The following is a 26,524-nucleotide window of genomic DNA, read 5'->3' as shown; positions in this document are numbered from 1 at the left end:
GGTCCCGGGCGAGGCGGGGCGGGGCGGGTTGCCGGGCCCCTTCCCCCAGTCTCCCGAGAGGTCCAGAAGTCTGCGCCCCTCTGCGGAATCTGCTGAGGCCATGGCGGCTCTTTCTGTCCTCCTCCCGAGAGGTCGGAATACCTAAGAACGGCCGTCCCCGCGAGGCTCCGGACGGCCCGGGCTTGGAAAGGAGAGGGCCAGAGTGCTGCGGGTCTACCTGGGCCCCCCAGTCCTCTTTCTCCCTCTCTGCTACTGGGTCCTCCCGCCCCTTCCTCCACCCCCTGTGTTCCAGACCTCAGATCCTCCGCTGCTTCCCCCAGTTCTGAAACCCGGGTCTTGTTCCCCGCCTCCCGCCCATGACTGGCTATGCCAGGTCGTTTCACTCACTTACCTAGAGAATAAAGAGTTCTTCCCGCGCGCTCCCTGCTGCCAGCCCCACGCTGGGTGAGACCTGGGGACCCGCAATGCAGCCGACGCCCGCTGAAGCAGCCCCTTCGTTCTCCGGGCTCTGTGTCCACACAGGTGAACCCTATTAACGTGGAGCGAGGCAGAAGGCCAGGGCTGACTGCGCCCGCCTGGTTCCTACCTCAGCAAATGGCCGCACCGACCCGCACCACTCCTCGCTTCCCCACTTGGACCTCTCATGCTCTTCTAGCACTATCAACAGGATTTTCAACAAAATTACTCTTTCCTGCTGGGAAGCACTCTCTACCCGCGTTTATTTCACTCAGATTCGTTATCTGAGTCCTCAAATATCCGTGTCCTGGGCCTTGAGCAGGCCTACCCTGCACCTGGGGCCTTGTCGGTGGAGAGCTAGCTAGACACTGTTTCCTTGAGGTGCTCTCCGCGGTGGCCTCGCCGGCTTTAAGGGTGTGTGTACAGTCTACTATTCCCTGCCCCTTGACTGAGGACCTACAGTGCCAGTCATGTGACGAGTGCTGGCACAGGATAATAGAGGCCATAGGTGGGCCCGTGGGGGTGGGTGGGTGCGGCCCCCGACCCCAGGGCCCCAGTGAACTAGGTGTGTGCTGAGGGTTTGGCCACCTATAAGTCTTGTCTGGGTGGAAGATGGGCGCTGTGTGGCATGCAGCCCGCAGAGCCACCAAGAGAAGCCAGAGTGGGCACCAAGCCGGTGTGTGGACATGGTTTAGTAGGGTTTGCACCAGGAGAAGGCAGGTTATCCAGGCAGCAGCTTGGGCCTGGCAGCTCAGCAGCGGGCCCTGCTACCTTCTAGAGTTGCTGCTTGATCTCTCTTTTCCAGCCTGTTTTTATATATTGTGTCTATAATACTAAACTCTCTTACTGATTCTAAGTTTTCATTTGATGTTCTTAGATTGTCTAGTAGTCTGGGAATAACGGTAAGTGCCCCGTACAGGATAGTTTTTATTAATGTTATAGTTGTTTGCCACAAGATGCTTACTTAGACTTTTGTCGTGCTAAACTTCAGCTTTCAACAGTGCATCTCAAATCCTGTTATTTTTAGAAGTCTAGGCATCAGTTACGATCACGAAGTAAATGCAAGGCGTTGCGTGACTGTATTTTAGAGCATGGTGCAGTACACGTTTAGTAGTACATCAGTGAGCGTCATCACTTCTCTTAGGACTTTAAGAGAAAAGATGGCGGTGGCAGAGTAGGGGGCGCGGCCGCCAACTCTGAGTACCAGCTTGAACAAGGGAGGGCAGGGGGCGGGGCCAGGCCGACGCCACGTGGGAGGTCCCGCCCCTCGGCCCGCCCTGCCTCCAAGAGCAGGAGTATCTGCGCCTGCTGGGCTCGGCTTCATCGAGCATGCGCACTCCGTCACATTCTGATTGGCGGACCCGCGAGTCCCGTCTCACCCTTGGTGGAGGCGGCCCAGGTTCTGGGTCCGGAGCTCAGCGCCCAGCTCCTTACCCTCTTCGGGCTCCACTGTTGACCACTGTGCAAGACTTGGATTGCAAGGCAACCTGGCCGTCGGACTCAGCAAGGACGGGCAGGGCCGCTTTGGTTTCATCCGGGCGCTCCAGCCTTTGTTCCGCCTTACCCTCCTCCAACGACCTCCTATGTCCGGCATGTTTTCCAGGGCCCAGGTGAGGCGGGTTCTGCAGCGGATGCCCGGGAAGCAGCGATTCGGCGTCTACAGGTTCCTGCCCTTCTTTTTTGTCCTCGGAGGAACAATGGAGTGGATCATGATTAAAGTGCGCGTGGGCCAGGAGACCTTTTGTAAGTGGGGGTGCAGCAGCCTCCGTTTCTTTTCAAGCAAGCAGGAGGCGGCAAAGGAACCATTTTGCTGGGAATATTGTTAGGTTGCAGACCTCTCATTCCGCTCAGCGCTGAGCTGCTTTTATCCTGCAGAAGGGCGAGTACTGTCTCCCTCATTGGGGCGTGGACATCCGCCTGGGCTCTCCTACAAGCGGGGCGACAAATATACATTGGTGTCCAACCTTGAGACCTTCCCTGCACTTAGATGGGAGGGCACGTGACTGCATTCTGGACGCTGTCCTTTCAAGCCTGCCAGTGACACTGGGCCTAAGGAATAGACTTGCCCACAGCATCTAGAAGCGGGATAGAAGGATATGTGTAAGCTCCTAATTGGCACGTCCAAACCCTAGGGAGAGCTGGTCTGCCCCGCTTAAATACCACTGTCTTTACAGGCCAGAGTCATGGGTACCAAGGGCAAGCACTGTAAACAGAGTGCCTGGCATTGCTTTGCTGAGCACTAGCTCTGTATAGGCTAGTTCCTCTTCCAGAAAGACTTCTCTAACTCCTAGGCCCTTTCTGCTTTCTCCCTCTCCAGAAACACGATCACTTGTGAACTGCCAACCCTCTTCTAAAAAATAAATTAGCGGTTTCTAAAGATACTTAATTCTTCTGTTCATCCATTCATTAATATTTAATAACCACCACTTAGAAGACAGAATAAGGCAGAGGGCTCCCCACCCCAGAAGAACACCAATGGGAGAGACAGATCAGTTACTATTAAGTGTGATTACTTGTGAGGGGAAAGTGGAGGGAACATGGGATTCCTGGGTGGGGCACCTGAATTGTACTAGGTGGTGCAGGGAAGGCTGCCTGGAGGAGTGACCATGTCAGGGGGGCCCAAAGATTGTCAGCCAGATGAGGGAAGCAAGTGTCTTCTGCCAGTGGTAAGAGCAAACTTGGGGGCCTTGGTGTGCAAGTATGCTGTGTTTGAGGGACTGAAACAGGTGAGCAGCGTGAGGGATGGTGTGGTTTAAAAGGTGCTTGGAGGGGCCACAAAGGGACCAGAGAACCAAGACTGTATCCCAAAGGACTGAAGAGTTTCAAGCAGCAGGAGGTGAACATATGTGGTGAATGACTTTTTGTGGAAAGCACACTGGCAGGAAGACGTAGGCGTATGGTTTTCCAGGTTTGGGATGGTGGTCTAGACTAGGATGAGATGCTAAGAAGTGGCTAGAGTTGACACTCCAGAGGCAGTACTGACAAGGCCGTGGTGTTTGAGTAGACTCAGGAGATGAGTGGAGGCTTCTGGTGGGGCAGCTGGGGCAGGGGGGAACATAAGCAGAACAGTCCTGGGCTCCATTTTGCCTGTGCTGAGGGGGAGATGGTTATATAGATAGAAGGCACATCTAGGCCTTAGATCTAGGTTAGTGGGTCACTCACATGCAGATTGTGATGAAAGTTAGAGCTTAAGCCCCAACATTTTAAGGGTGACTGAGAGTGGCCAGAGAGGCAAGGAGGGAAACAAGAAGGGTCTTTTATCGTAGAAGACAGGCAGTTTAGGAAGTTCAACTAAGTGGGTGGGAGGTAAGTTTTCTCTCCTCTACCAGGAGACTTGAAGATATGCAAATACTGATCAGGACAGAGCAGGTGGAGGGAGGCTGGATATACCCTGGCCCTTGAGAAGGGAGAGGATGGGATCTGAGCAAGGCCGAGTAGCCCTTGGAAGTCAGTGGGAAGAGTTCTTTACTGACGACTTTTCTCTCTGTGCAGAAAGAGTTCATGGCCATTTGGGGTGAGCGGAGTAGGGTCAGGGCCATGGCTGAAGCAACAGGATTGTCAGGCATCATAGTGGACCCAGTTAGGTCCAACACCCACAGTGCGTAGCAAGCAGAGTGAGGCATGGAGAAGGAAGGAAGTTGCATCAATCTGTAGTTGGGGTTTTGAAGGTGTGTCAAGAAGCTGGTACTAGTAAGAGGGAATTTCAGCTGGTTTGGGCAGTAAGAGAGAACAAGGAGCTGAGGAAGTTGGTAAAGATCCAAGGACAGAAAGGCTGGTAGAAAGGGAGTAGAGGTTGTGGTCAGAACAGAAGGAATTTATTACTTCAGAGGAAACTTGCAAGATGGCAAAAGTTGAGAAGTCAGGATGATGAAGGGGGCTGTTGCTTCTTATCTGTTGGGGATGGTGTCAACTGGGAAGATGGCACAGGACAAGGTCAAGGAATCTGAGCTAAATGCCAGCATTTTCAGAGACTGAAGGGTAGTGACGGACGGCAGATGCCAGGGAAGGCAGTGGCAAATGGCAAGGCCCCGGGAGAAAGAGGGTGGAGAAGCAGCAGCCAAGAACAAGGAGACTGCCCTCACCTCCCTGCCCTGAGTTCCTGGGTGTGACAGAGAGAGCAGCAGAGAGCTGTAGGGTTGGAAGTGCCTGAGAGAGGACAGTTAAGACAGATGATTTCAGAGAGAAGTGAAATTGCTAAGAGCTGTGCTGTGACATGACCCTATCTTTGAGGATGCTGACTCTGACCCTGCTATTGAGAACTTTAACATAGTCCTCATTTAAATCGTGTTTTAAGTTGATTTTGGCATTAAACATTATTGTTGAGATTCAGGTGATAGATCTAGACTACTGGTTAAATTACTCTGATATGTATTTTTAATTCCATAGTTTCTTAAAAAATCTAAATCAAATCTTTGTTTGATACAGATGACGTCTACCGCAGAAAAGCCTCAGAAAGACAGTATCAGAGAAGGCTGCAAGATGCATCAGAGACTGAACTTCAGCAGTCAATAAAGTAAATCTCAAACTTCACTACTGCTTTCAACTCCTTTTAAAATGTATTTTTCAGGTCTCTTGTTCTTACACAGAATTGCCTTTATAAACAGTTTTTATACTTTTCCTGTCCCTGCTTGAATACTTCCCAAATCACTGATGCACAGCACTTGTGGGAAAATTATTTCCTACTGAAACAACGGACTCTAGTTTGTGAAACATTTCTTAAACAATTCAAGGATGAATCAGGATGCTTTTCAGTGTACCCTAAATTGTGAAGTCCTTTGTTTTAGGTAACCAGGGATAACCTAAGTTAATTTTTTGCTGAACTCAAATTTAATATGAATGAAAGTAAGGTCTCTACTGCAGGGTCATTTAAACGAGGATGACTATGCAGACTGCATTTCTGCCAGCTACCAATTAGTGAACATTTTCCTAGAATGCAAACACACCTTACATTGTTATGAACACCAACAACCCCTTCCCTTGTTTGACTCCACTAATATCAAGGGCTGGACCTCTGTGAGGACTGGGAACCATAGGCTTCACTACCCTCTGTGAGGAAGATGCTGCCTTCATCCAGCTGCTGAAGACACTGCTCCTTCCCCAAAAAAGTGAATCTTCACAGCACTGAGCAACCACAGACTTGAGTTAAATCAGAGGCTCAGGCTATAGGGAGAGTTTGCAATCTAACCCAGAAAAAGTTTGGATCAGGTGGTAGAAAAGCAAAGGCATCTTTCTAGGCTTGGATAACCACATCCAACATCTTTTCAAACAAAAAAATATCTACATATTAAAGAAGACTAAGTTGCAAAATCATTTCTACCTATTCACTCATGAATAAAGAAGCTGATGCTTAAGGCCACAGGTATTATCAAGTTACAGATCTCTGCCACAAATACACTGAAAACTAAGATCATGGCATCCGGGCCCATCACTTCATGGGAAATAGATGGGGAAACAGTGGCTGACTTTATTTTTCTGGGTTCCAAGATCACTGCAGATGGTGATTGCAGTCATGAAATTAAAAGACGCTTACTCCTTGGAAGGAAAGTTATGACCAACCTAGATAGCATATTCAAAAGCAGAGACATTACTTTGTCACCAAAGGTCCATCTAGTCAATGCTATGGTTTTTCCCGTGGTCATATATGGATGTGAGAGTTGGACTATAAAGAAAGCTGAGCGCCAAAGAATTGATGCTTTTGAACTGTGGTGTTGGAGAAGACTCTTGAGAGTCCCTTGGACTGCAAGGAGATCCAACCAGTCCATCCTAAAGGAAATCAGTCCTGAATATTCATTGGAAGGACTGATGCTGAAGCTGAAACTCCAATACTTCGGCCACCTGATGTGAAGAGCTGACTCATTTGAAAAGATCCTGATGCTGGGAAACACTGAAGGCAGGAAGAGAAGGGGACGACAGAGAATGAGATGGTTGGATGGCATCACTGACTCAATGGACATGGGTTTGGGTGAACTCCAGGAGTTGGTGATGGACAGGGAGGCCTGGCGTGCTGCAGTTCATGGGGTCGCAGAGTCGGACACGACTGAGCGACTGAACTGAACTGAAGGGATTTAAGTCAGTTCATTTATGTTAGAACCAATTTAGTATAAATAAAGAGCCACTCACCACTCACCTCATTAAAGTACTACTGAGCCACTGCTCAGACGTGGCTTGACTATGAAGACCAGTGATGACCAATAGCACCTGGGGGAGGAAGGTAGTCTTCACTTGCACTTTTGTCACAAGAGTTCCTGGTGACCTTAAACCTCAAGGTTATTTTAATGACTAGATTATTGTACAATACATTTAAATTGTAGCCTAACTCCATTTTTCCACCCGGCCCCAGTTTTAGAAGTTTAATACTTTGTATATACATAAATATGTAGCATATATACCTTTTACAAAGAGAAGTTGTAAATGCTAGTAAAACCATCAGCTACCTTCTGTGTCTGCTGTGGTTTCCTTCCCGCTTCCATCCCAGAAACAATCTCCAGTCTGAAATTTGTGCCTAACTTCCCTAGAGTTTTCCTCATCATCTTTTTAAAATACAAGTACTGGAGTGCTGATTTAAGACAACAAACCTTTGAAGATGACACAACAATGTCTGACATCAAGGGAAGTAGACTAGCAAAGCAATTACTGTATTAAATTGAAGATACTTTCAAAGCACATTAATTTGGATGGTACAGAACTAATTTTTGTTAAACCATTGTGGAGGCTTTTACCTTTGCCTCAATTTTTTTAAGCCTTCTACTAAAGGAATATGACTATGCACTTATCAGACACTAGGGTTATTTAAGGGAGCTGTAATAGTTTAAAGAGCAATGCTCTTATAAGCAGCTTACAGAAGTGCAGTGCCCCCTACTGTGAACTACACCCACAAAGAACTTACATTTAAAAACCAGGATACTTTAGGATAACAAAAGCTAGAAGTCGATGTCCACTGGGGTGCTGGGGGAACTACCTGGGCTTTGGAACTTCACTTTATCATCTGAATGGATAGGGAAAGGACCCAGGCACAGAGTAAATACTCAGTAATGGAGGGCTCTCTGTGTTCATCTAGCAGTCCCATTTTGGAAATCTTGCCTGGATCTCTGAAGTTATAGCAATTCAATTAATCTGTTTTTAGAAGTTTGGATTTTTCACACTGAGTTACTTTTCTTTTTAAAAAAAAGAAAATACACTTGGACCACGGTGTTTTCCAAAACAATTTCTCTCCTAATAAAGTATGTGTGTGCTTTAGTCTTCATACATTTATGCGCAATCCACAAGATGTGCATTCTACATCTATTTGGGGAATAGATAATTTGTTCAGGTCTGAACTTTGATTCAGCTGACCTAGCAGACTTCTGAATGAAGAGGGAATTGAGTAATACTTAGCAGTCTTGCTCAGAGTATGTAGCTGGAATGTTTAACTATACATCAACCATCCTTTACAGTATGTTCATGACCACAGATGGCAGAACAGTCCTAAACTCTTAGGAGAACAGAACCACAGGGATTTGCAAAGTGATATTAGAGGAAAACAGTTGGTTGACTTTACCAGCACTTTCTGTTAAAATTGTGGCCATTTTCTAGGAGCTTATAAGCATGATAAAAGTATTTCCAGGCCATTAGTCTCCTCTGGCCACACATCTACTTGAAATGGGTTACAGTGATTTATGATACAGGACATGCTGCCTTACCTTCCACCATCAGTAACAACTCCCTCTGCGACTTTAACTTCAACCTTTGCTGAGGACATGTTAGGAATCCCTGACTGTCAGTCTGAGAGGTGTGACATGGGCACATCAGGCTGTGGCCTGATTATACTTGGCTTCTGTGTTAATGCAGCCTGAGCCCTGGACCAGGGTCGGGACACTGACTTTTGCCTGTACCTGAGGAGCGCTTTTCCTTTAAATTGGCAGCTGTACCCCTGTCAGCATAAAATCAAGGTTTGCAGGAATTAAACCTGCTTGAAACTAAACATCTGTCTGACACAAGCTTTAACAGAACAACCAAACCTGGTTAATCCCAATCACTTTGCAAACTCCATTTTTATTTGGATTAAAAAGCTTTAGATGAACAAACATATGATACATACATATTGTAAGACTAGTTACCACTTGAACCTTTTTTGATACAGAAGTTAGAATAAACCAAGTTTTAATCAGGTTTGAAAATGTTCAAATTCAAAAGTCAACACCACCAATTTGGAGATTTTACACAAAGAAGAGTCCCCTCTTAATCTTCCTCACAGGAAGAAAAGGAGGAGGGCAGTTCAAAAAACAAAGCAATTCAAGGCCTTTTAAATCAGTTAGCTGACATACTGTTTTAAACCTATAGGTCTTTCCCCCCACATAAACAAAATTCTTTTCCACATGAACTTACATTTTGAAAACATTTAGGCTATTATACTTTCTAAGCCATATCACTACAGTTCCTAAAGCTCACGGAAAAAAAAAAATGTATAGTTCACGTGTACCTTTTAAAGTCCATACATTTTTTTTTCTTTTTGGAAGATGGCTGACCTCAAATCTTATATCCTAAAATATTAACTGATATTCTCCAAGTCAATATACAGAAAGACATGATTCTAAAATAAATACATAGAGTTTAAAAAACAACAACAACAACAACAACAACAACACTTCCTTAGGGCCTGCCTCGTGGCCCTCTGGCCCGGCTCTGCACTGCCTTAGGGAAGCCCCTGGCTGGATCTATGGTTCCTACAGCACCTCTAGACAGGGAAGGAGCCTGGAGGAGGAGTGCTCTGGCTTCTACTGCCCCACATAGCCCACAGTGAAGAGTTTTTAGAGGCTTCCCAAAAGAAGTCTCTTCCAGACCTTAAAAAGGGAAATAAGATGGGTGCATGAAATAAATAAATAACTTAACCAAAATTAAATTTCAGGTTCTTTGGTGTAATTCAAGGATGCCTAGAAATAAAATAATCTGATTGTATTATACAGTCCATGATGAAATGGCCCAAATAACCAGGAACTGAAGATTTCTTTATCTGATTCAGTTGAACAATAAGGTACTGACATACTACTGCAAAACATTTCTTAAAATTCAGAATTATTTAAAATACTTGATGCAAATTGAGATCCAGTGGTTGACTATAAGTAATTAAGATACAAGGACCTTCTGTATTTAAAGTATCTAGATACAAAGAGACTTTTTTCCATTCTGTACTCTTTTGTCCCCATGATTTAGTAAGAATAGTGATTAAATATCCAGGTATTGATTCATACCAGATTAAAAGAAAAAAGTGTCCTCTAAGAATCACTCAATTTACAAATAGCAGTGGAAGCTTCACTACAATGGCAACCATCTTGCTACAACAAAGCAGGTTTCAAAAATGCTGACTGAAATACTGTTCCACGTTTGATGTTTTCTACCTGTCTGAGCATTATATATTGCCTCCAATTGTTTTTTTCCAGGATCATATAAGAGAGACAGGGTCATCAAACCTAAGTGTTTGGGATCTATAATATTCTTTTTAGTGAGCATTTTCTGAAATTATGAGTCCCTTCTGAAATTCAAAAGCACAAGCTACATTTTAAAATTATTTCAGAAAATCTTAAACTTCTGGTTGAGAATTACAACCTGAAACTTTGGAGGGAAAAAGAAAAAAAAGCCACATCTGATGAGGAAATAAAGCATACTAAAACATATTTGCCTATGCAGGCAATTCAGCCTCTTACAATTATGCTTCTGAAACAGCCCATATCCAGTTAATGCACTCCCCTCCCTAAGTTAGGTTAGGTGTTATGTTTAATAAATCACCCTCCAGCACACCTCAATACCTTCTTCAAGATGAACTTCCATTGTTTCAGTGTAAGAGATTTGAAGTTTTAAATCGTCTTAACATGTATAGGCATAAATTGTGAATTCATTATAAAAAGATCAAGAGTACCCTTAAACTTACCTGCCAAGACTAAACATAATTCAGGGTTGTGCACATGTTCTGCAAAGGTAACTGACAGTACAGATGTCTAACTCAGAGCAAGAAAAAGTGCTTTCTCCCTCTGGGTGTCCGGGAGATGCACTAGTTACAGAAGACTGCACAGAGCTAACTTCAGATTTCTGAGTTACTAGAGCAAATGTGCCACGTCTGTCAAACATCTATCAAGTAACTAACAACCTTTTACTTTACCTGGAAGAAACAGTTTTTGCAAAAGTGGCTGAAGATATTTAGGCACATGAAACAGACACAAGTACACCCCCTTCTCTAAGATGTAAACTAGGACCAACTTCACATTTCATGTCAACTTAAACTAATCTGTAAACTCTTTTGTATGTGTTTTTTTTTTCCATTTTGTTTGTTATTTAAAAAACAAACAAAAATACCAACCAAAAAAATGAAAAACAAAAACCCCAAGCCAAGACAAAACCTCTGGTGGTTTCAGCTCTATGGCAACAAGTAAAAAGGTAAAACTCCGAGTCTAAATATACAACCAATTATGAAACTGGTTTTAAACGAAGGAAACATATGCAAAAAAAATCTTTGTGTATTTGATAAAGTCAACTTAATATAACAAAAACAAATTGAAATAGCTTATTAAAAGTGTCCTTATATAAAAATGGCCTTGTGATGTACAGTAAAATGCAATAAAAATTGTCATCCTTTTTATCTCCCCCCACCCCCAGTAACTAAAATGGCTACTGTTCCACAAAACTCTTTATGCTTCTATAAAAGAAAAGTAATTGACGTGATTAAAGGTTTTCTAGATTGTATGCTTGGCGAATGTTGAGGGTGTCTCGGAGCATCAGATCCCGAAGGCGCCATAGGGCATCTGCCATGGTGGTGTGGGCCCCTTTACTTTTTAGCCAGTGAGAGGGAAGGCGGCTCTCCTGTTCTTTCGACAGATGGACATCACGTCTTCGAGCTGAAAATGGAAGTGTGGACAGAGAAATGTAAACATCAGTCCTAAGGTCTGACAGACTTATTGAAATGTGAAACATCTGCTGTTTATTAAATATTATGAAATTAACTCTACAGAATATTTCCCAGAAAATTTCATATATTGTTTTATAGGCATCTTGTTTTTTTTTTTTTAAGTTTCTTTTACTTATTTGCCACACACAGTAAAATGCTGGCATGCATATTTGCATGGCACATGGGGTCTTAGTTACCTGACCAGGGATCGAACCCAGCCCCCTGTAGTGGAAGCCTGGATTCCTAACCACTGGACCACCAGGGAAATCTCTGACATCTTGGTTTTTAGAAAACTATTTTACTTAGGTATGAGTCAACCTAGCCAAGGATGTCTCATTTCATGCTTTACAGTTTAGAAATTTTCTAATTTCTAACAGTTACTTCACAAGAGCTGCACAATGTAACAAAATTACTAGAACTGGGAACATAAGAGTTGCACAAACAGCTAAAAGATCTGACCACTAGTATTTTGTTGTAAGCACTTGTGATATTTAATAACTTCAATACTAACAAAAATTCCTAAAAAGGTAAATGTGAGGAAAGGGAAAACTACTACTCTTAAAAGAAATCAATGATCAAATCTGGCTTAGAAATGAAGGATGAATTGTTGATGTTTAGTCGTCAAGTCATTCTTTTGTGACTCCATGAATTATAGCCCTCCAGGCTCCTCTGTCCATGGAATTTCCCAGGCAAGAATACTGGAGTAGGTTACCATTTCCTTTTTCAGGGGACCTTCCTGACCCTGAGATCAAACCTGCATCTCCTGCATTGGCAGGTGATTTCTTTACCACTGAGCCACCCGGGAAGCCCCTGAAGAATGGATGGAAACTTCTGAATTTCTTTGGAAACTTGGCAAGTTATTTCAGTATGTACTGAAAATATGTTAAGCCTGCTGAACTAAATGAGTAACTTGACAGATTAGAAACATGTCTTCCAATAATACTTTTATCTTTTTTAAAATTTGAGATGAAATAATTTTTAATTTGCCCAAATACATCTGTGCTATGCCCAAATGCCTGAAAAGTAGTTGAAAAAATTCAGAATATACTTATTGAGATAGCATTGATGTTTATGATAAAATGAAGCTTTGAAACTCAGCCAAAAAAAAAAAAATTTCAGTATATGATATCAATATACAAAACTGCAAAATGCTTCAGCTAAATATATATTTTACTTAAAAAGGCCTTCCTCAGGTTTGGTTCCAGATCACAATAAAGCAAATCGCATTAAATTGTTTCCCAAGTGCAAGTAAAAGTTCCATTTATACTATACCGTAGCCTATTAAGTGTGTTATATAGCGTCAGGTCTAAAAAAGCAACACAGGTACCTTAATTTTAAAAGACTACATTGCTAAAAACTATCAGCCATCATCTGAGCCCTCAGCAGGCTGTAATCATTTTATAATGGTAATGTCAAAGATTGTTGATCACAGATTCACCATAACAATTATAAAAATAATGAAAAAGTTGAAACTATTGTGGAAATTACCAAAATGTTAACAGAAACATGAAGTGGCCACATGCTATTGTAAAAATGGTGGTGAGAGACTTGCTCATGGGGGTGCCACAAACTTTCAATTTGTAAAAAAAAACCGGTATCTGAGAAGTGTAATAAGGCAAAGTGCAATAAAACAAGGTATGCCTATATAAGAACAATGGATACTTATCCTATAATATGTCAACAGCAGCAAGAGGACTTTGATAAAGCACAGATTTTGAAAAAGCTTCTTCAGAAAGACCTCTCCTTACCTGCCAGAGTCTGGTCCCACTTGCTAATGCTGTTGGACTCAGCACTGAGTCCTTCAATGTATTTTAGGTAGGCCTCTGAGTGGAGAAGCCGTTGGGTCTTCGGTGGGGGAGCCACAAACATGGGTGTTGTTGGCTGCTGTATGACAGGGGGGCCAGCAGGATGTGGGCCAGGATATGGAGGTGGTGCCTGCTGCCCTGGAGGCCCCAGAACACCTACCTGAAAGAGCACAGATAAAGGGTCAGGGGGGAAAAAATACTCAGCCCATGCTCTGAGAAAGAAAGGGTAACTTGAATTCTGTTGAGTCCTAGAAGATCCAATTTGGAGGCTCACCTGCTGTCCATACGGACTTCCACCTGGCGCTGGAGTCCCTACCATAGGGGCCACTCCTTGGTTCATCACACCTATAATTCAGAATTACAGGCACAATTAGAGGTTCTGGGATGAGAAGACTGAAAAACTGTCTGATAAGAAATGTCATTTAAAATGCAAACCTATGATCACTGCCCTGAGTCTTTGTGGACAGGAACCCTAAGCACCCAAAACAGGATGTAGCATCATATAGAAAATTCATGTTCTTTTGTTTTCTAGGTACTCTAAATACAAAGCTAGGAGAGTTTGTCAGATGTACATTAATTACTCATGGCTGAGAAATAATTTGAACTCTGCAGACAATTCTAATATTTCCCTAGGTAAGCTATAGTCAGAATGCAACTCTATTTTCAAGGCCTTTATCTTTCAACAACAGTTTCCAGCACCTGAAGCCTGTGTTTAATTTCGGCAGTAAGAGCACTGCAACCAGGCTCAGCTGTATGCAGTGTGTTGGGACAGCAGGGGCCTAAGGGAAGAGGCTGTGCAAGTACATACTTCAATGACCTTTGTGGAGGCTGGAGACACATTCCTGCTGTCCCCTCACAGGCTATCAGCACTCTGGTTCTGACTGGAGTCACTGATGTTGGCAGAGAGGGGACACTGCCCTCTGAGAGAGCGGCACTTTGAAAAGGGATCATCTGGAAGCAGGGCAGCCCTTGGTGCTATCACCTCAAATGCAAAATGACAAAGGGAAAGAGAAAGATTCCATGGTCTCACTACATTTGGTCTTTGTATAAACTTCTGGTGACTCCTCACAAGCAATTTCTGTCTCATACGTCCTGGTTGATAATAATGTGATATCCTAAATTTAGCATCTGGGGCTATTTTAATCTCAGGATCATCCATTTTCTAGTCTCATGAAAACAGAGAAACAGGCAAGAGACCCAGTTCGCTAAAAACCAACAAACTATTAATACAATCAAAACCCTGGTGAGATGATGTTTAAACCTTAAACAAGTCCAGCTAGCTGCAGAGAAGGATGAATAAGAGCTAGCTTTGCATTCTATAGTTTCTCTGGATTCAAAATGGTGTATTTTGACCAGGCAGAACTGACTCACTAAGGTTCAGAATTGCTAAATATCAAGAAGTATTACACATCTGTTAAAGAGAAAATAGTAAGTGAAAACAAACTTTCTGTTTACAAAGCAGGGATTTTGATATTCCAAGGGCCCAGAAGGGTACCTGGATCATAAGAGTAGGATCCTAGCGATTATTTGTGAGTGAATGAAGAGGATGCAGTGGGTAAGTTGCTATTCCAGCAACATATTATTAACCTCTGCCCCCCAGGCCCGCCAGGACACTCACGCACTTTATATTTCACAACACTGGGGGCTCCCTGAGCTGTCTGTAACAATCTTTGCAGGGCAGCACAAACAAATCAGCAACCAACCCCCTTTGCTTCCTGGTTACAAATGCCATGCCATGGGGCAGCTGGTGAGACTGTGGGCTGACTCGCCAGAGGAGTTCATGAAACCTCCTCTCCTTGAAGCCTGGTCGGACATGTGTGGGTAAACATTAAGAGAGGATCTTCCCTGTCTCCCTGTCATGAGGTATGTTATGCTTTCTTCAAATGCATTTAGAATCTGGAGAAGGGGGACAGGGAAACATCTGTCCCCCAATACCCACCAAAAGACCAGTTACCTAGAGGGTACTGGACTTAGGTGTGGTTCCTACCAAGTAACACACACACCTGGGGGTCACCTCCAGCCTTGTCTGACTGCTCAGTCAGACACTCTATGCCAAGGGGACAGGGCACAGAATTAAAGCCAACTCTACCTGCCACAGGGGCACACCCATTTTATGACTGACATAGTCCAACTCACTCACAGTCCACCACTTCCATAATGAAACACCCACTCCCACAAACGTTTCTTCCTCTGGTTAGGTCTGCATCAAACATTTCTGGGAGTTGTGGCCATTTTCTAAGTACCACTCACATCACAGAGTGTCACTGGAGACGCTGGGCCAAGCCCCCAGGTTGGCTGACCCTATGTACTGCGGGGCACACCCTGTGAAGCATCGTTTGGAACTCTTCATAGCTGCGGGACTGGTACAGCCAAGACTGTTATAAGCAAATCTAATGTTTCTATATTCTGTCATCTGGGCCAGGTCTTTAGCTAATATTTTGGATAATAGATCAAAGGCTATTCCAAGTTATCCTGAGGCCACTTTCCCTCCAACTAGATTATGTCTAAGGGTTATTTATTTATTTATTTATTTTTGCATATGATGGGAACTGGTGATTTTTCCATTCGTAATAATCTTTCAATTTGCTAATTAATTATAAAGTAAAACTGTACCTATTTCTGAACTCCATTTATATGTTTATATATGACATAACTCCTGGGCTTCTGCTGACAGACGAACCAGTGTCTATAGTTACCAGGGTGGACTGTGCTGTTCTTTAAATGCTATGTCATGCTTCTTTGAGGACTCAGACACAGAAAACTAGTTCAGTGCAGGTTCTTTCTTCTGTTCCTAGAAGGACTGACTGAAGAGTTTCTGAAGAGTCCTACATTAGCAACTCTGTAATCCCCTTAGAGGGGAGGTGTTGTTTGAAAAGCAAAAGATGGAGCAAGGATTCTATACAAAAGACCCTTTGAGATAAGAACTGAACCAGAGCAAGAAATGGACTCAGGAGCAAAAACTGCTTTTCATATGTGACTCTGAACTAGCCATTTGGGAAACTTCATTCACTAGAGCAGACCATGACTGTCTAGGCTGAGTCTGCTTTCTGAGCGTATGCCGAACTGTTTGAGGGGTTCCAGAGCGCGCCTCTTGCCCCCTCATCTGCTTAGTCTAGTTTCTTGTCATGTGTCCTGTGCTGCTGCTAGGCAGCCAGTGCTCAAGGACAAAGGTGCTGAGCCACCTACTCAACACACAGGACAGGTCCTGCGGCTGACATCCCTGGGGTTCTCAGTGAGGGAAGGCCTGCCCACATGGGCAGCAGGTACCTCCTGGAACAAATGGCTGAGGGAGAAAAAGAGAGTATGAAGATGAGATTAATGAGTGAATGAGGATGAAGTTCTTACCCGGTGGTGGGATGCCCGGGAGGCCGGGCACACCTGGCGGAAGATGGTGGGGTGGAGGCCCCCCAGGGTGAAGTGGCTGCATGCTGCCCATGCTAACAAGGCCATCAACTGGGCCCTGCAAAGGTGGAAGGCCTGGCGGATAGCCACCCATCATGCCTTGAAGGACACAACAAATTTCAGACATGCATCATTAACATGCAACATGAACTAAGTAATAACAACCCCCCCCCACATGCACTACTAATGAATAAAGCGCCCTTAGTACTGCATGATATAACAATTAGTGCAATTATTTTGTTGCAATAATGAACAAAATAAAACATTACAAATTGAAATATATTTCTGGATGAATTAGTACTTAGTATATTATTATTTGTAGTTATTCTCCCTGGGATAAATACACTGCATGTTTTCAGTTAAATAATAAAGAGAAGTAGTAACAGCCTTCCCAAGGTCATGATTACTGCAAGCTGTTCAAACAGAGTGACCAGTTCTGTCTACTGCGATTCTACGGAACAGTATAAACCCCATCATTCCACTATGCCCACACTCATATGCCTATCACGGGTACACATGAGGGGAAACTGAAATGGAGGAAATGAGGCGCACAGCCCTGATCACAAAGCATGGTTCTCCAGCACGGGGGAAGGTGGGCAAGAAGTTTTTAAGACTTCTGTGTCCATTCCTCCTCCCTTCTAGCCCCACCACTGCTGGTAATAATGGAGCATGCTTGAGCTTGAGCTGGGGAACAGCTAAGAGTCATCACAATGACTGATGCTTCATCTTTAGATTTCCAAACATGATAAAATAAAGATAAAACCTCCCCCCGCTCCCGGCCCCCCAAGCCAACCTAAGCCCAGGTCACTCAGCAGCTTGTGCGCAGACCTTAGAAGGAACAGCTGGAGAATCAGGCTCTGCTGACATGAGAAAATGCCAATTGTCATCATTGTCTCCAAGCACACAAATGTCCTCACAGACCTTCAGTTAACAGGGAACATTTTAAAGGAGGTACAGAATTTTTCTGAACAGAGGTTTTCATTCCTTTATTTTCAAAGTGCATCGTCACAACACAAAATATTTTCTGCTAGCTAGGGAAGAATTTCAAGAAACAAGTATTTTTGGCAAAAAGAGTGAAAAGAAGAAGAAAATTTCAAAATGTCAAAGACTCACCTATCAAAAGAACTTTAAAGCCACATGACATTTTTTAAATCAAGAAAAACAAATTGATTTTTTCTGGGATTTGAAATGATCACAATGAACAAAACACAAGGCTCCCCCCAAAATGCAATCATCTTTGGTCACAGCTTCTTGCACAAAGGGAGCGTTGAGGAATTGGTGCGAAACCTCATCTTTATATAATTCTCTTTGTATTATAGAGGGGTTCTAGATATAGCAGAAAACTGCAGATTCTAAGAATTTTACTTTTTGACTTTCCCTGAAGAATTGTTTGAGAGGTATTTATTTTTAGTCCTTTGACGCTATAAAATTACTGAAAACTCTTGAGACTGATTCAGCTTGCCTCACTGGTCATATCTAAGCTAAGAAACCTACAATTACACAAATAATTAAAATAAGTTTTAAACAACAATACCTCTGTACATAAACTAGGACTATGAATTTCCTTTTTCTTAAAGTAGAGTTCAGAGAGTGAAGAACAGACACCATACTTATGAGGAGATGCAACGCTACCAAACTGTCTTTTAACCATTTCCACCAGATAGTTTTTAGGGATAAGTAGTTGGGAATGTAAGAATGTTAGGAGGCTTTGCTTTCAATTACAAAAGCCCATCTGAACGCAGCCTACACAGGCTGTGGTTGAAGAAATTATTAAGAACCGAAAGACATGACACTTGTCTTCATTAAACTGTACTTTGGCATTTATTATCCCAGTCACATGTGTTCAAATGAGCTTCAATGCTTGTAAGCAAAGCTGATCTCAGACAGCAACAAGGCTAAGAATCAGGCACTATGCAACCTGTAAACCCATGAAAAAAATCACCCTCTTGGCGGCAAAATTCCTGCTGTGGACCAAAGACTGATTCCTGTAGAGAATGCTTGCCCTGCACTCCCATGGCCCAGAAGTCTGGGCACCATATGCTTAATAATGGAGCAGGGGCTTTCTGGAAGGGGGGCCCGCCCTCCTCACCCATCAGAGTTCTATGAAGTCATTCCCCAACAGGGAGCTAAAATGCTGCAGCTGCTGTTTTTTTAATGTTTTTAGCTGTTTGAATTCATTTTGTTAATTTGTCCCTGGGCTTTTTAGTCAAGGGCACAGTGCTAGAATATCACACATCAAATAGAACAAAAGAGAATGTCAATGAGGGAATTCTAACTTTCAAAGTCCCCATGTTCAAGGTCTGATTTCTAAAAACCTCTGGAACCCCATTAACCAAAATGGGCCATGGAATAGAGCAGGCGATTATGAGATTTGTTAGATCAACATCAGTTACACTGAGAGTACTGAAAGCCATGATTCAGATGTGCTTTGGCGAGTGCAACTGCTGACTTCAGCGATAGTGCATCTGAGAACTTGCCATCACAAAAGGTAGGAGCAACAATGGAAAAGTTATCCTATGCTACTCTGCCTTGAAAAGCAAAAAAAAAAAAAAAAAGCGAAAACCAAAACAGCATCCCAAGAGCTTGTCTTGAACAACACTATCTTGGACTCCCTGCAAAGAGGTCAGACTGCTTGCTTAAGAAGAAACACAGCTTGGATGGACCTCACCAGGCTTAGAGAGATCACAAAAGAGGGACCTGAGAAGTGGTCTGCAGGCTTCTCATTGGAGACATGTCAGACAAGAATATTCAATTCAATAATGGCCAATTTTGCCATGGCTACCAGAACCAGAGACAACACACACAAGCAAACCACATTCATCATTTTCTTTTCTTTTTGGAAAAATATGTGACTGGGATACTAACAGAAAATGCAGTTTAATGTAATTAAATAGAAAAGCATTACAGAGTGGGCACAATGAATTGAATAAGGACTTTGTATTCTACTTAGCAGTCATGCACATTGGTGACCAAGAAAGGATTTATAATTCACTGTCAAAAATCCTTTTAAATGGTCAATCTTCTAAAGGATGGCTGCAGCAGAACAAGGCAAACTGAATACTAGGATGAGACGGGAAAATCATCATCTCCTTAAGACTAGTTTTGTGTTTCCTCTTGGGAGTCCCTCCAGAACAGAATCCAGGGTCTGTTTGTATTTTCTGCTGTAGAACTCTATCCAGAGCAGTCTGGGGTGCGGAATATCGCCAGACCATGCCCACAGCCAGGGGAGAGCTGCTCTCTACCAATTCCCAGGGTTGGGCCCAGGGCCCATTTCTGGGGCAGAGGGGAGGCATTGCCCATAAGGGAAAGGCGATATAAGGACAACATGGATGATTCAAACTCTGAATCTGTCATGAGAAGAGCCTAGAGATTGTGGCCTACTCCTCGTTGGAGAAAAAAAAAAAAAAAAAAAAATGAAGGAATTTCTTAAAGTGGAAAAAAAAATGGTCTTAGCTCCTGTTTTTACCTGCAACAGGTGTCAACTGCTGATTGAGCATCCCCATTGGTGTTGGTGGTGGCACCACCCCCATGAGAGCCCCCACAGGGGTGCCTGCTCGGGGAGAAGCACTCGGCTGCTGTTGCTGTGCTGCTCGCTCTCTCTCCTGCTGCTCAGCAACTTTAGCTGCCCGCTCTGTAAAGGCATTTCAGATTTTCAATTCTGTTTTTAACCCAGGAATTCAAAATACCATCCATTGCATTCAACAGGACTAGTTAAAAAAAAAAACAAAAAAACAAAAAAAAAAAAACACAGGCAACAGTTCTGTCTCAATGGAAGGAACAGTAGATGACTAGTCTCAACACAGGAGGAGTCGGGCCGATTTCACTTGGTAACCTAGAGTCCAGCTTTCCTATCCCATCTTGAGAACTGGTCTGCAAAGATTTCAAGAATGTTAAGACTGCAACACACATTCAGAAAGCACAGATTTTATTTAAAAACGTCACCAGCATAACCAACATGGTTAATCTCACAAGGCACCCTGAAGATGAGAAGCGCTACCATTATTCTAGTATTAATAGCATTACAAATTTTTAAAAAATTTCAACATGAAGCAATTCCATGGCCCATTATAATTTTTGGCACAATTATTACTTACTATATTTTCCTGATACGTTGCACCCAATTTTACTAAGATTTGAGGACTCTTGTCATTAGTGTCATGGGGTTTAGCAGCTGAAGAAAATTAACTCTGTAAGGGAAAAGTAGCTTACTGCCTCCTCCAGAAGGTTTTAGAAAAATAAATGCTAATGTGTACATTCTAATGAAGAGGTCATGTTTAATAAACCCCAAGGGGAAAAAATGCATGATACTCCAGGCTACAGTCATCAGAAGCAGGAAATACTATGTATACACATATGAAGCAATGGACAATGTACGGACAGAACCAGGTTTCCTGAAGCTGAGTTCAATACTGACCATAAGTCATCCTAAATCAGCAGAAGTTTCAGAATTCATACTTATTTCATCCAAAATGCGAGAGGAGCATTAGCTTGTGTGCCAGTTCTGGGCTGTGGAACATCCTTGCTACATCCTTCACTCCTCGGAGCTACTCTTTCTGCATCTCCATGGCCAGCAGCCCCAACAATCACAACTCCCAGTCTTTTCAGGAGCTGGCAAGGCTGGACTCTGACTAGCGAGCTCTAGAAATGTGCATTACCAAAGCTCCCACAATAAAGGTTGACTTTGCTTCACCATTCATAAATAGGAAATCCTTTCCACTCTTCACATGGACAAATTGAGACTGGGAGACAGATAGTGACTTGTCCAAGAATACAGAGAGAACCAGCAGTAGCCCTGATTTCCTGGCATCAAACTCCAACTGCCACACGTTAACCCTCCAACATGAAATTCAAAAGGGTACCGCTGGCTGATATAAGGAGGGGGCAGATAGCTCACGGTCACATGGCTTTAAAGAGCATCGAGAAGCAACGGTTCCAGTCCTCCTTTGTTTAAGAATGTGAAAGTCAAGCAAGTCAAAGCTTCCTTGGCTGAGACAGTTACCTGCAGAGACTTGTCATCACTCACTACACTGTCCCAGTGTACAGATCCTCTGTACAATGAGTGTGAGGGACAAAGGCCATTTTAACAACCCATTTCCTTGAACTAGCATTTAAAAAACAAAACAAAAAAAGTGAGACACTGATGACCTAGAACCCCACATTAAGTTCTCATATCTTCATTACACAAATGAAACAGTAAAATGGGAGAGCAAAAAAATGAAGTTGAAAAAAGAAGAGTTCAAGCCTGGGGATGGAATATTGGACCTGCTGGTTCTTTCTGGGAGGAGCCCAGTTAGGCTGTCTTAGAAAAGAGAATTATAAAAAAAAAAAAAAAGAGAGAGAATTATTAAATGAAGTCAGCCGAACTCCAAACTTTGGGTTTTGAACTGAGTGGGTCAGAACACCACAAGCTCAGACTTGGTGTCTCAGGCAGACACTGGTGAGTCACATAACTCCTCTCGCTAAGTTCTCACTGAATTTCAGACTCCCCTTAAAATCTGGGAGAATTTCCCAGAAGTCGTCACTCTTCCTTCTCTTCAGTTTGGCTCCAGCATTTTTACGTTATCTCCAGACACATTTCTCGCTCTTGTTCACACTCTAAGTAACCAGCCGAGCAGTACTGGCTTCATTTTGTCCTGGATCAGGCTATATAGCCATGTGAGCTTCGTTTGAAACACTCCTCCAACTGAGTGATATATCTGGGTCTTAACTAATACCAATGCTCTCCAAGGTTGTAGGTTCTTATAGAACTGACTATGATTTCTCAAAGAATGTTCCATGAAATATTAGTTCCTCAGGATATTAGCAGATATTACATGAATACCTGATCAATTTCAGAAAATGCCAGGTGGGAAAAAAACAGGTTCTTAACTGCACGTTTAAAGACTTTAATATGGCAATATGCACTGTAAGTTTCCAAGAGAGAAGTGTTTGGAGTGCTTCTCAAACTGCTTTTGCCACAATTTTTTTCTGGCTGAACATCTTGTAGGATTAGGGTTCTACAGAAGATCCTTGGGGAAGCCTGTCAGATAATTTTAAAAATCAACTATATAAAAAATCAAAGGAGTAAACTTTTCTTTTAAAAAAGGAGTTTCTTTGGAAACTCCATAAAGTTTAATAAAGGAGGCAGCCTTGATAATTAATTTATTTATGGTTGTTGAAAAATAATGGGTTTGGACCCTGTCAAGAAGGGTAATGGTGATCACTGTGGTTATTTGAGAGAGGGCTTCATAACTGTCAACATGAAGCATTGTATACAATTCCAAATGAAAAAAATATAGCTCTGAGGGCAATCATCCTGCCTAACCTAATGTTTACTACTCATTTCCTTATTTAAGTCATGCCTAATATTAAAAAACAAAAAATCTCTATTTAGTATCTGTCCCTAATGGCTATGAACCACCAAATCCTTGAATGATAGCTCACAGCCCTAAATAATTTAATTATAGAGTAAAAGAAAAATGAAGGCAGTTGAGCTTTATCAAAGAGTACCCAAGTACCTTAAAAGTAGCTATGAATGCAGCACAGGCCAGGAAAGGCGTAGAAAACCAGGTGCTTCAGCCAAGCCTCAGTCTGGAGTTTATATGGCTTGTCAAGAGCCATAATAGAAGATCACTGATTTTAAAAGCCCCATTTCAGATGAAATTTTAACTAAAACTGTATCTAACATCCTTGTACAATCATTCCCCAGCTCAACACATGTGTGCTTACAGGATTTAATAAAAGAAAAAAAATCATGCAATTTTTTAAACAGCTAAATATTTGAGAAATTTTTGGAAAAAAAAAAAAAAAACCAACACACTAGGATCAGAGGCCAAGTCAGAGGCAGCACTTGCTCAGCTGGGACAAGGCTGACACTTAAACTGCTGGATGGGAGCCACTTGAGACAGCCCCCAACACAAAGTTCATGTGCAAGTGGTAAGAACAAGAGATTTAACCTAAGCTCGTGCACTGCTGAAAACACCCCCTCGCTTACAAAGCTCAGACAGTTGTGCCTATGCTCTATTTACCTTCATATTCTGCTTTCTTGGCTGTCTCAAGGTTTCTCCACTCTGTCCCCACCAGTCGGCTGAGCTCCCCAAAAGAATAGTCTGGGTGCTGGGCCTTAATCACAGCTCTCATCTCACTGCTGAACAGGATGTAGCCACTCATGTTGATCTTCCGTTTGGAGCCTTCCTTCTTTGCACTGCCTTTGGCAGATTTGGGCGTAGACTGTAAGACAGAAAGCTCTTATAATGCATCAGAACACTGCATCTCGTCAATTACTAAAGGTTTTTGTAAGCCAAAAATGTGCAATTTAATAGCTACTGTTCTACAGACATCTTCAGTTTATAGTTCATTTTCTTATTCAAAACACAGCTATTTCTGGCCTCTGACCATATAAGAAAAATGGAAGTTCCACTGAATTCCATGACTGCAATCTATAATGGTGACCTCACAATCAAGGCTTGAGAAAATTCTAAATGAGAAGAAAATACCTATAGGGATCACCTTAACCAAAAGATGGGGTCCTAAAGAAAGAGACTTAAAAAGGTATGAGCAATAAAAGCTAGAGTAAGAGGACGATGCAATTCCTCATTGTTTTGTTTTTTTTTTTCAATGCAAGACAAGGAGAGCTTTCTAACTAAACCTGCCACTAAAGCCAGCTATCTATGAAACTTTTTTATAAAGATACTACATTTTAAATTATTAGTGGCATCAAGAGAGGAAAAAATAAAAAAATCTGTTACTTCTTGAAGAATTCTAGGTTGAAGCTCCCATAATGGAGGGGCTGGATGTCTCCTTTCTTTTTACTGCAAACCAGAGCTAGGAATAAGACAAGTAACAGGAAGCCGCCACCTTCACCTGTGGGGGTGTGTAGGGCATGAGATCCAGCTCACTGGCCAGGGGAGTCTGAAGTTGAGGTAGAGAGGGAGGCTCAATGACCTCACTATCCTCTTCTCCCATCTCTTCAATATCATCATCTCCACCTTCTAACTCAGCAAATTTAGCTTCTAGCAACTGGATCTTCTTTTCCAATAAAGGTGAGGGCTCCTTCTGAGGAACAATTGGTTTTCTAGAAGAAGGGACATAAAAATAAATGAATAAATAAAATGAAATCACCTGACACTACTCCAGGATGGACTGGAAAGCAATGTTCTGCCTTAATACCTAGAACCAACTTTCTGTATCGTGCAATGTCCACTCTTTAAGTCCACAAGGGAAATAATTAAAACATATAAAGTCACATCTACTTACAGATGCTTGCTTTTTTAAAAAAATATTTATTTATTTGGCTGTATCAGGTCTTAGTTGAGGCATACGGGATCTTTAGTGCAGTGTGCGAACTTAGTCACCCTGTGGCATGTGGGGTCTTAGTTTCCTGACCAGGAATCGAACCTGTGTCCCTTGCATTGAAAGGTGGATTCTTAAGCACTGGACCACCAGGGAAGTTCTCAAATGTGTGTTTTTAAGGGATTCTGCCGAATACCCAACAAAAGCACTGGACTGAAAGCTAAGATCTAGTTGCCTATAAATACTAAGAAGAACTTTCGCAGTTCACAGAACTACACAATCTCTTAATAGATTATGCATACCAGAATCAAAGATTTCTGCCTCCATATTACAATTATTGAAGTCTACACAAAGAGGACTGATCCAGCAGTCACCACATCTCAGCAGATTGTGAGGATTTTCCTTTAATATTTAATTAAATTAATTAATATGTTCTGTTTGAAATGTCTATTGCTCTAGTTTAAGACCTAATAAAAAACAATAAAAACCCACCGTGGACTATGCAATTTTGATATGTTTTACTGATATCAAAGGAGCTGAAGTGCTCTTTTTTAGTTTTTTCAACTTTACCTGAAGTAATAAATTTCATCATCTACCACTTTAGCAGAGAGTGAAAATCTCTTCAGTCCCTTAAATTTCTTCATCTGCTTGTCACTCTCGTTGTAGCGGCTCTCACAAAGCAGAATGTCATTTTCTGGAATTTCAGTCGGCCTGCAGGAGAGGAAGTCCTTGAATGACAACACAGCACATTTTCCTGAAAGAGAAAAATTTTGGAGAGAAATTAAAGGAGTTACTGTGGTCATAGATAACAATTATTTTAAACCTTTAAATTAATACATTCAAATGATTAAAATTAGAAGATTTAAAGGGTATAAGATGTAAGGACAGATATGCAGATCAATAGACTAGAATTAAAAGTCTAGAAATAAATCCATATAACTGAGTTTTTACAGGTAACTGATTTTTGACAAGGGTGTCAAGACAATTCAATTGGGGAAAGAATAGACTCTTTAACAGGCAGTGCTGGAACAACTGGATTACCACATGCAAACGAATGGAGCTAGAAGCCTACTATATGCCATATACACAGATTAATTCAAAATGGATCAGAGACCTTAATGTAAGAGACACAACTATAAAACTCTTATAGAAAAACATAGGTATAAACCTTTGTGACCCTCTATTAGGCAATGGTTTCATAAATGTGACATTAAAATCACAAGCAACTAAAGAAAATAAAGATAAATTAGACTTCATCAAAATGAAAAACTTCTGTGCTTCAAAGGACACAAAGTGAAAAGACAGCACACAGAACAGTGGGAAATATTTGCAAATTATATCTCTTGTGAGAGTCTAATATCCAGAATACATAAAGAACTCCGACAAATCGGAAATAACAAAATAAATAACTCAAAAAACAGGCAAATGATCTGAATAGACATTTCTCCAAAGAAGATATACAAATACCCAATAAGCTCATGAAAAGATGCTCACTCACATCATTAATCATTTGGAAAATACAAATAAAAATTGAAATACCACTTCACATTCATTACGATGGCTATTACAAAGGGAAAAAAGCCAAATGAAACTTCCAGAAAATACCAAGTGTTGGTAAGGATGTGGAGAAGCTGGAACCACTATATGTCACTGCTGCTAATGTGAAATGGTACAG

At 42.2% G+C, this 26,524-nt stretch overlaps 2 protein-coding genes across 44 annotated transcripts in view; one reads left to right on the top strand and one right to left on the bottom strand.

Annotated features, from left to right (window-relative positions):
- The first annotated feature begins 1,798 nt into the window (after positions 1–1,798).
- LOC133235347 (ubiquinol-cytochrome c reductase complex assembly factor 5) lies at positions 1,799–4,986 on the top strand. Its single transcript, XM_061396790.1, has 2 exons — positions 1,799–2,199; positions 4,882–4,986. The coding sequence occupies exons 1-2, from the start codon at positions 2,040–2,042 to the stop codon at positions 4,971–4,973; spliced, it is 252 nt and encodes an 83-aa protein (XP_061252774.1). The 5' UTR covers positions 1,799–2,039; the 3' UTR covers positions 4,974–4,986.
- Positions 4,987–8,467: 3,481 nt separating this feature from the next.
- Positions 8,468–26,524, bottom strand: part of PBRM1 (polybromo 1) — a 106,906-nt gene continuing 88,849 nt past the window's right edge. For 23 of the 43 annotated variants that reach the window (XM_061396724.1, XM_061396738.1, XM_061396722.1 and 20 more), the window contains 8 exons: positions 25,420–25,603; positions 24,421–24,631; positions 23,586–23,787; positions 20,045–20,209; positions 16,522–16,677; positions 13,451–13,521; positions 13,120–13,336; positions 8,468–11,321 (listed from right to left, as the gene is read on the bottom strand). In XM_061396724.1, the coding sequence (XP_061252708.1) occupies positions 11,149–11,321; positions 13,120–13,336; positions 13,451–13,521; positions 16,522–16,677; positions 20,045–20,209; positions 23,586–23,787; positions 24,421–24,631; positions 25,420–25,603 (1,379 nt within the window). In that variant the 3' untranslated portion in view covers positions 8,468–11,148. The remainder of the gene's footprint in view (positions 11,322–13,119; positions 13,337–13,450; positions 13,522–16,521; positions 16,678–20,044; positions 20,210–23,585; positions 23,788–24,420; positions 24,632–25,419; positions 25,604–26,524) is intronic. The other 20 variants (XM_061396753.1, XM_061396754.1, XM_061396755.1 and 17 more) reach the window with 3 other exon arrangements.

Source organism: Bos javanicus, chromosome 22 (genome assembly GCF_032452875.1).
Source record: "Bos javanicus breed banteng chromosome 22, ARS-OSU_banteng_1.0, whole genome shotgun sequence".
Classification (NCBI taxonomy): domain Eukaryota; kingdom Metazoa; phylum Chordata; class Mammalia; order Artiodactyla; family Bovidae; genus Bos; species Bos javanicus.
Note: the sequence above shows the minus strand (reverse complement) of the source record. Positions and strands in the feature narration are given on the sequence as shown.